Source organism: Etheostoma cragini, chromosome 13, assembly GCF_013103735.1.
Source record: "Etheostoma cragini isolate CJK2018 chromosome 13, CSU_Ecrag_1.0, whole genome shotgun sequence".
In the NCBI taxonomy this organism is placed as follows: domain Eukaryota; kingdom Metazoa; phylum Chordata; class Actinopteri; order Perciformes; family Percidae; genus Etheostoma; species Etheostoma cragini.
In genome coordinates this window covers 23,382,434-23,392,659 of record NC_048419.1, presented here as the reverse complement: position 1 = coordinate 23,392,659, position 10,226 = coordinate 23,382,434, and the positions used below count along the sequence as shown (strand labels likewise).

General features: G+C 38.2%; 2 protein-coding genes across 4 annotated transcripts in view; one reads left to right on the top strand and one right to left on the bottom strand.

Moving 5' to 3' along the window:
- zw10 (zw10 kinetochore protein) overlaps positions 1–579 on the bottom strand; it is a 7,768-nt gene extending 7,189 nt beyond the window's left edge. For both annotated transcript variants that reach the window (XM_034890215.1, XM_034890216.1), the window contains exon 1: positions 575–579. The gene's annotated coding sequence lies outside the window, so the exon portion shown is untranslated. The remainder of the gene's footprint in view (positions 1–574) is intronic.
- A 1,964-nt stretch (positions 580–2,543) lies between these two features.
- On the top strand, positions 2,544–9,772 carry mks1 (MKS transition zone complex subunit 1). Of its 2 annotated transcripts, none has more exons than XM_034890218.1 (18): positions 2,544–2,960; positions 3,072–3,193; positions 3,583–3,635; positions 3,789–3,956; positions 4,298–4,395; positions 4,689–4,817; positions 5,092–5,196; positions 5,490–5,598; positions 6,139–6,195; positions 6,960–7,002; positions 7,092–7,154; positions 7,263–7,333; positions 7,428–7,497; positions 7,592–7,699; positions 8,015–8,148; positions 8,784–8,866; positions 9,037–9,134; positions 9,281–9,772. In XM_034890218.1, the coding sequence occupies exons 1-18, from the start codon at positions 2,875–2,877 to the stop codon at positions 9,382–9,384; spliced, it is 1,701 nt and encodes a 566-aa protein (XP_034746109.1). In that variant the 5' UTR covers positions 2,544–2,874; the 3' UTR covers positions 9,385–9,772. The 2 variants fall into 2 exon arrangements, with proteins under 2 accessions (XP_034746109.1, XP_034746108.1); XM_034890217.1 differs by having other exon boundaries at positions 2,546–2,960; positions 4,295–4,395; positions 9,281–9,771.
- The last annotated feature ends 454 nt before the right edge of the window (positions 9,773–10,226 follow it).

Genomic DNA, 10,226 nt, shown 5'->3' with positions numbered 1-10,226 from the left:
TATATATATATATATATATATATATATATATATATATATATAAAAAAGACATGCAAAGGAAACCAAGAAAACACTCAAGGGACTTGAAATGTTGGGATCTCTAAAATAATTGAAGAAAGGTAGCATATAGAAAAGAAACACATAAAAAAACTGTCAAAAAAAAGGGACAGTAGAAATGAACAATTAAATGAGAGAAATAAAGAATGAAGAAAGAGAAAAAAGTCAAAGTATTAAAGAAAAAAAAGAAAAGACTAAAGACATGTTAGGGTAATGATAGAGTAAAATATTTTTCACAGATGGCACTATCTTTCTTACTTTCAGGGGACCTAGTTTAAATATTTATTATCTATTTATATGTCTTACATTTATGAACAGTTTCCCACATACCTCAGTCTCAATGCAGTTTTTGAGAGCTTCCATTTCTTTGGAGACCTCATCAACCTGTACCATAAGCTCCTCAGATCCTTGGAGACTAGGAAGGAAGTCACCATACCGCTTGTTTATCATGTCACATACTTCTTCCTAAAAAATAATCAGGAAAAAAACTGAGTTCATCTATACATTGTAATGAGACCTTTTTTAGGTCCAGAGCATGATGTGCAGAGCTTGTCCAGAGAAATAGTCCATCTTTATTTTTTAGATACTAATTTATCAGTATTTACAGTCATTTATATCTCATCATAAATTATTTTGATGAATGAATTTTTTTTAAATATCCTTTTTATCGGCCATTATAAATGTCGATATATCGGCATTTCCCGATCTACCTGTATACCAATAGACCAATAGATTGGGAACTACCAAATATCGGCCGGGCTCTAAAAGTCTTGCACTACTCTTTCTGCCTTCCCTGCTCTACCTGTAAAGCCCTTTGGGTACTGTTGTTCTTTTAAATGTGCTATACAAATTAAATGACATGACTAATTTTACACACACATCAAGAACACTGATTCATAATACATGCAGGCAACAAACTAAGGGCATGCATTCATGTGACAATGCCTAAAGTCCTCACAAGACAAGAAAGACAAAGGAGAATATAAACGCACACAGAAAAAAGAAGCAAAAATTACAATAGGCAAAAATGCAGTGGAGTAAAAAGTAGAAGTGGCATGGAAAGAAAAACAGTACAAACGTTACCTCAACTTGTACTTAAGTAAATGTTAGTTACATTCCACCACTGACTTCATTCAATACAGCGACCTACTGTAAGACAACTCTAGTGCAGATAGTATAAAGTTATTCTCTAAAGGATTTAAATACAGCCACGTAGTCAGATGTCACCACTAACTTCACAGCAAATCTAACGTTAGCAGCGAAGTACTAACGATAATGCCATAAATTAAACTAGCTGAATAGTCCGCTGTGTATTTAAATACAGTATTTGCAGCTTAGTCTTATTTGAGAAAGAACCGTAACAATGTAGCTAACGTTTGTCAAAGAATAAGAGCGGTTTCATGACTTTCAGTTGTAGCGCTGCTAACTGCTAACGCTGGTTCAAACTTTACGTAGCGTTACGTAGCCAATGCTATGCTAGCTAGTGGATTACCTTGGTATCTTCCACCTTGCGCGACATTTTGCTTATTTTGCTGGACAGGTCCTCTTTCTCCAGTTTGCCAGAGCTTGCGAGGACTTCAGTCACAAACGACGCCATACTGTATCTATACAGGAACGTGATAATGTTTTACAAAACTGTGACAGATCAGCACAACAACAGCTCAAGACCCGCCAGGCTGTCTGATTGGTTTGGAGATGTCGCCTTCTTCTTCGCTTTTTATTTGATGGTAAAGTGCTTGGCATACCGTACTATTACCGCCACCTTGTGCTGAATGTAGGAACGGCTCAATCAAACAGTGGTTAAAGAACTATTTAGATCCTTTACTTTAGTATAAATCTAATATCACACTGTGAAAACACTCTACTACACTACAAGTAAAAGTTATGCATTACAAAAAATAGCAGCTATATTATTATTGGCTAAATGTACTTGGTAATAGTACTCATTGTGCAGTAAAATGTTCCTGTCTGTGCTTTACCACAACCACTAATAAAATTACTGCTGCATTAATGTGTATGTTGCATTTTACTGCTCCAGATGTTTAATGTTGGGGTAATTTTAATACTTTGTGCTGGTTAGTTTAATCTACAGCAATGCAACATCATCATCAACCACATGTCAAAAAGTCAACTTTTCACGTTGTCAGAAAAAAAACAGCCCTGTTTTTAGCTTTGTGGCGATGCATTTTCCAGCTGATCCAAGAGGCTTTTTAAATACTTTAATAAGCTTAAGAAGTAGGATAATTTTTTCAACCTATAAAGGATAACTTCATTGTTCAGTTTATCACAAATATTCAATATCATCCCATCCGCAGATACATGGTTTTCACTGGACAGGAAGGGGATACAAAACATATTACTCTGAGATGTAGTGGCGTAAGTTGTATAAAATGGAAATACTCAAGTAAAGTACGTTGAATTTAAACTTATAAGTACCAGTAGGCTACTTGAGTAGATGTACTCCAGTCCAGTGGGAGGCGGTAATGTTGATTTATAAACAACCAACACTTCCAACCAAGAAGAAAACCTAGCTACACATCTCTATGGCAACGACAACTATAAATTAGCACTGCTAATGTGTCCATGACTGAAAACTTGTTGAAGTAGCTGTTAATTACAGCATTAACCGTTTATTCGCTGACATTCTCGCCACGTACATTTGCAATCGCTGCAGGCTGTTAGCTAGGTAACAGATTGCATGTTGTTGCGAGCAAGAAAAATACGAAAAAGTAGCTGCGTGCTAACTATAGCTAACTATAGGTGCTAGCATTGCTTACATCAAAACAAGAGCGCTTTTTGAATGTTTACCTGCTAAATATGAATGTCATGGCGGACAGTTGGAACACAGATACCGGAGAAGCTGTGTATCGGTCCCGGGATGCTGTCAAAAACTTGAGAATAAGGTAAACAGCTAATGGTAAAGTTTACATTAGCTTAGCTACAACGATTCCAACGTGCAAACGTTTTTTATTTTGTATTGATTTAGCACGATATTCATTTGTCTCCCACTTTAGGGTGCGTATAGAGAAGGTGACCTCTACAGCAGCCCTCTCTCAGCACCTCCAACAGCAAGTTCTGTCCCAGCAAGACAGAGGGGACATTGAACTGGAAACCCTCACCTCACGAGGCCAGACAGGTGAATTATTGTACCTGCTGGGAAAAGGATCAAGATGGGACATCACGATGTCCATACTAACAAGTTATTTTTGTCTCTTGTACTTTACAAGTACTGCACAACTTACACCAACTTGCCTTCTTTGCTTGATCTTTAGTAAACATTTATATATATTTACAAAAAGCAACTTAAAACAAACACTCTTTTTAATAAAAATAATAAAAATATGGTTGTTTGTTCTGCAGTCCTAGAAATAAACATATAACCTGTAATATAACACCAGAACGTGTACAGGAATGTAACAGACATTATGTATAACTTGTGTTTAACCATGTGTAAATGTATTTACGGTAGATGTTTCCTTCAAAGCATATTTTAATAACTTGACATTTGTGTTGCTCTGTCACTAGGTGATAATGAGGAGGAGCTGGTGGTGGGCTGGCAGGAGAAACTCTTTAGTCAGGTAGAACTTTAAGCCTTCAGCAAGTTATAATGACTTCAAATAGCTCAAAGTGATTAAAAATGCATAACTCAAAGTTCAAGAGTTAAGGCTAATTTTTCTATTATGACTTTACCCCTCCTTCATACCATCATGTCTTTCTGTCTGTGGTCCCAGTATGAGATGGAGCTGTTCCAGAGCGAGGCAACATGTCAGACCCCTCTGGACCGTCAGTATCATGCAGAAGTCAAGGCCCTGAACAAGTCTAAGGGCCGACGTAATCACAGGATTTTCACATATACAGATCATGACCGCTACACCAGCTGTCTTCCATTCCACCAACTGGTAGGTTGAGCTGCATCCTACAATATCAACACCATCATCCAATAATTCACAATACAGAGTTATGTATTAGTTTACAAAACTAAATAAGAGTCATTAGAAACTGAGTGAATGAGTCAGTTTATTGTAGTTACTCGTATTAATGTGTTTACCATTGAGCACAGTCTTTGGTGTACAGTGATCCGCAGTGTGATGCGCAGGTACCTTCAAAGTAATATCTATTTATGAAATATGTTTAAAAAACACACTGTTATGGTAGATTTTGATTACAAAAAACTACTGTATTCAGGATTCTTCTTGTAACTGTGTTTGTAAGTAGCTTGTTCCTTTGATCCTAAAAGCAGCACTCCACTGACTTATTGACAACAACCAAATCCAGCCCCACATTCCTGGCTGAAAGGATGGCCAATCTGAGACACAGGCGGCAGGATAGACGCACCATGTAAGTGAAACTCACTTATTTAGATGGATTGGTAATCCCGATTTTCTTCCATTGGGGAAGTCTGTTTTCTGTTTGTAAATTCTCAAAATGCATGTAATTAGAGTCTCCCCAAAACAAACTTTCAGTCTGTGGAACATACATTATGTGCATTGAATTGTGTTAATACAATGCAGTTAAAATCTAAATTAATTAAGTAACTTGATGAAATGATGTCTATAAGTCCTCAAAGACAGTAATGCAATGTTAAATGTTTGTCACAGTCATGTGATAGGATGGTCTGGCATATTTTGCAGAGATTGTAGTATTCCTAAATCAAAGATTGTCAACTGGGAGCCCACAGAGGAGTTTGTGAAAAGCAGTCATGTGGTGAATAATGCCATGCAGACCATGCACATCATGGCAGACCTGGCCCCCCCTGGAAGGTAAGACCCCATTTACATTTAGTTCACTTTTTGTGGTTCCATCTGGACTCATCCATTAGTATCATCAATCAGTTTCCACCTAATGTTACCCTGCGGTCTGTATTGTTCTCGACAACTTGATTCTGCCCGTTAGGAGGTTAGTGTTGCAGCTTAGAAATTGACAAAGTAAAGGTACCGTTTGCTATCAGCACGTTTCATTGACAGCATAAAAAAAATCTATCTGTGGATGTTGTTTGATTCAGTTGTTTTTTTCTCTCCATGTTTGGTTTCTCAGGCTGGGCCAGAAAGATAAGGAATATTTGTTGGTAACCATAAAAACCGATGGCAGCGGAACTGTCATTGTAAAACCTGACTTCAACAAAGGCAAAGAGCCCTACAGGCAAGTTCACAACATGACAAAAGACGGTTTATGGCTCCAGTATTGAGGAATATCATAGCAACATGTTTTTAAACGACTGTATGATCCGGAAAGGCACAGTGTAAAACTACACTTTGCATATTTAGCTACACTCGTCCTGACTAAAAGTCAACGACTACAATTTATTGACAAATTTTGGATGGATTTTGACTAAATAAAGAAAACAAAAGTATGTTTTTTATAAGGATAAAGGGATTTGTTTTTTTCCCCGACAAATGAAAGACAACCAGTCTGCTGTGTGTGGTGTTGTGCAGGATTGTAACGGCGGGGGAGAAGAGGGAAGTTTGGCGTCTCACTGTGGAGAATGTATGCACAGCCATGCCACCAGAGGAACAGGAGAGGGAGCAGAACATGTACAAAGACGTGAGTTAATTTCCATCATGTTTCCTTTCATACCGTTTAATAATCGTGTAAGAGGCGTGCGTCGCCGTGACACGTAGTTTCATTTTTCGAGAGGTGTCAGGCTACGGTGTAGGGTTAGGCGTAGACGCAGAAGGCTCTGCGGGGGTACATCGTCAATTCAACGCAGAAGCATAAAACCGCCTTAACACTAGGCATTGGCCGGTTACCGGTTTCAAGGTATACCGCTGTTTCAAAAACTAATGGTTTCTTATCCACCAATTTTTTTTGTCATACCGTATCTGTGGTATGAGATGTTTCAAAAAAAAAAAGTTGTCAAAGACAGAAACTACAGTTTAGAAATGTCTCCTGCCAGTGTGCAGTGTGTTTAAAAATAAAATACATGTTGTTCAATGAAAAAAAAAGTTGTTATTTTCAACCAAGACATTTAAACATAACACAATTAAAGCTGTGATTGCAAAATACGGTGAAACCGTACGATAACCGAAGAAACTCATACCGGCCCATGCCTAATTGACACATCCCTTTTTTCTCTGTTTCTAGCTGTACGTACGGCACAAGGAGTACCTCAATAGCCTTGTTGGACACGACTTTGAGATGGTAAGTATTTAATAAACTATCATTAAAGCTGACTTTGATCTGAAAATAGGGCTCACAGCTCCTTACAGCTTCCAAGAGACCAAGGTGACAGGTTGAAATAGCTTGTTTTGTCTGAGTAGACAAACTGTCATATATTACAACAAGCAGCAAATCCTCACAGTTCAGAAGCTGAAACCAACATTTTTGACATCACTGACTGAAAATGACTGAAATGATTGATCATACAGTATATTACGCTCTCTTTGCCAGACCTTTCTCTGCAGCACTGCAGAGGCGGGTCTGGCTAGTCCACACAGCATTCCGGGATGGGAAGAATACGTGCTGTGGTTTATTGGCTTTTTATTTAAACCAGTCACAATCGTCATGGGTGAAGCTAAGCAGCGGCCAGAGCCACAGTGCCGCTGCAAAATCGCCTCGGAAAGGAACTCGTTTTGGTGGAACATGTACGTTCAAAAGATGTTTTAGTCGATTGGACAGATAGACCAGCTAGCTGTCTGGATGTACCCTGCAGAGATCTGAGAAGAAGTTAACCATAGTCCTCAGAAATCCACCGGAGTTTAGAACGCCAACACAAAGAAAGAGGAAGGTAACGGACATCCGGTGGAAAAGAGGGACATCCAGCGGAATTTTCAGCGGCAAAGGAGCAATCCTGGAAGTGGAACGTCGTGGATATAGACTAATCAAATATTGATACTGGACTTAAAACAAAATGTTAAACTAACCATCTAACACTTCTAATGGTGGTCTGCTTGTCTCTCCCTTAGCCTCCTGCAGGTATTCTGCGTTACCTGATGAATGGAGAGATAGGTGAGTAGGAAAGCTGTGGCCATCACTAATGTATATATTTCTAAAATGCCTATGTTTGGCAATGACATCTCTTTGTTCTCTTTACTCAGTTTTGGCCAAAGGCTTCGAATATGATAACTTATACATCCACTTCTTCATGGAACTGCCCAACAGTAAGTCACATACAGTACAGTATATGACACTATTTACATTTCTTAGGTATGTTGAAACCTTTTAAATCAAATAAACTGAATGCAGTGTATCACTTATGTTTGATTTAGATTGGTCCAGCTTGCCATTTCAGTCTCTCTCAGGTGTTACCCAGACCTGCCGGACCAAAACATTAGGGAAGGTGTGTATGATATACTGTACAACAAACTGGTTAACAGCTTCAAAGTATGTCTGCGGAGATTTGTTAAACCCCTTAAAATTCTCTCTGCCAACAGGAAAATGTAGCTTTCTTCAGTTACCCCTTTAGCTTTGAGGCTTTCTACATGAGTGAAAAAGAGAGTGACGGTTAGTATCAGCCATGGAATATTGTCTTTAAATATTTTGTTTCATGCATTAGTTAAATATGAGGGATTTAGTTTGAGTTTTCTCCTGTTTTTAGAGTCAATTCTCCAGTGGCCAGTGATCTACTTCAAGGTTCTTTCTCTGGACTCGTGGCAGCGCTATCGAACTGAAGGCTATGGCTATCTGCTTTTTCCTGCCCTGCCTGGTATGCTGTGTACACTGCAAAATTGTTGGATTAAAATGAAGACGATCGCGTTATTTTAATTGTTGATTTATCTTTAATATATCTAAATATTTGCTGCTACTTTGCTGTTGTTTCATCTCTCATTGACATTTATAATAGAAACCTTTCATTTTATATTTTAAAGGAACGCGTAAAGTTATCTTTTGGGATTAGAAGTGTAGATGCTGAACTAATCACTAATTCTCCCACAAAAAACATGTACATGTTTTGTAAAAGTACATTTAATCAGTTCCCCTGTCTTATTTTCACACATTTTGTGTTTTGTGTGTGTGCCAGGTAAACATACCATAACATGCCATACGTGGAGACCCCTTCAGACAGGGACAGGCTCTGCACTAAGGCGCTTCTTTATTGGAGGATCTCCGGAGCTCGAAGACCACAGCTACGTCAGAATACCCGGGACCTTTAAGGTAGGCTCAAACCTCTGGAGCTCTAGAGATGTGGAGAAGGGATGTATAATTTAAGGTCATTATTTTTCTTTTCTTTTTTTGTCATTTGAATTTATGTTATTTTGTCTTGTGGCTGTAAGCAGAGTTAGAGTAAATAGGGTCATCTGATGATAGGGGACGTCTGAAAAAATGCTGCTACTAATAGAAAGTGAAGAGAAAATGGTAGAAAATTCAAAATAAATGCATATTCGGCTGCTGTTGATGATACTGCAAGTAGTGAGATGGTGAAAGTACAGAATGTTTGTGCATCAAAGATTGGAAAAGCCCCAAAACATGGAAACCCAGAGTAGGATCACTACTACGTTCCTTAAATTGTAAAAATGTATAATGTCTTTGTTTAAATCATCAATTATCATAGCATCTCTTTAAAGGCACCCTGAAGAGTTTTTTTAAATAAATAAACACATCTAGTGTTACGTTCTTTGACAAACAGACACATGGTTTTGTTTTTGTGTACACCTCCCTCCTGATGCATTTGCAATGCCACATTTGTGAATATTTTGGAACCTGCATTGTTTATGTCCATGTTCATTACAATGTTAATAATGTACTAAAGAATGCCTTTTTTATTCTTATTCTTCCATACATGGATGCAGGGAGAGAGGCTGAGTCGCTTTGGCTTTTGCACTGAAACCACAGGAAGTGTCACCTTTAATCTGCACTGCCTCCAGCAAGCCAGGTAAGTACACCTTGGATGTGTCAGTTTGGGTGTAGAAATTAATAACGCACCTCAGTCTTTGTAAGAGTACACACTATTTACAAAATATTTCATTAACCATCATTATAGATCACACTGTTAAATGTTTTAGTTTCCTTTAGAGTGTGGTTAAATGTATGCTGGTTTTTCAGGGCCTTTGTTGATGCCACCATGTTGAAGAAGAGGAGGCAGAAGGTTTTTGACCAGCTGGGAGGATTTAGTCAGCAAGGAGCTGTTTGCACCATCCTGGGTAAAGACATTCACTCAAATGGTTATTCAGTATTTGGAAGATTAAATATCAGTTTGACAGCTAGGTTGTGGTTTTCATTTTGAACTATGTAGTTTTACTATTTTTGTTTCATTACAAGTTGTTAATTAGTATATTTTCTCTGCCAGAGGCCTTCCAGAGGGCCAGGAGAAAGATGCAAGAAGCCAGAGAAAGTCTTCCAAGAGACCTTGTCAACACCACCTCCCAATTCCAGGCTGAATCCTCTGCATAGGCATGAAAACCGTACACAAGTTGGGCCCGCTTTTGGTGCACATCCGAGTGCGATTGCGGCATCTGCACCTGCCCAAACAACCGCACCAAGGGAAAACCAACTCTAGTGTGATTTAACTGAACTAAATAAGGCAGGGGTGAAAGCCTCCATGTTGTGTTTTGGTGAAAGGACTGTGATGTACTGTAACAAGTCAGAGAGAAGGAAACTGTCTTTTTGCAATTTAGTTTTTGTAAAGAATAAGGCTTGTAAGGTGATTATTGAGTAAATATTGATTTTTGTGCTAAATAATATGGAGCAAAGCCAATATGCCTACTGAATGTGGCATCACCATGTAATGTATTCTTTGTACAGTCACTGTTTGTCTCAGATTTGGGGTCAAGTGTATTTTGATGCTTGTACTTGTATTAAATGTATTTTTAAATTTAATGTAAATTTGACTGCATGACTTATTATTTGTAACAGAGGGTAGGGTTATTTTTATATTGTAGCATTGCTACTTTTCCTAAGTAAAAGATGTGTTCATCCACCACTGCCGACATGTATTACCTACATTAGATGCTGTTTCCAGCAGTGTTTCAGCCCTGAAGCAGTATAACACTCTACATATTAAATACACAAAATGTTTACATAATACAGGTTCAAGCCTCTTAAACCAAAGTAGGTCTGGAAACCATGGCCTCATATTACAAAGAAAGGTTCAACTGAGTCATGTCTCCGAAGGGGGTGGCGGGGGATAAAGACAAAATATTGAATTTTTCAAGGAGCAATGTTCAGTTGTTGAGTACAGGTTGTCTATTTCTTTGGAATTAAATTGTACTACCTGAGCAATGGCTTTGTTAAGC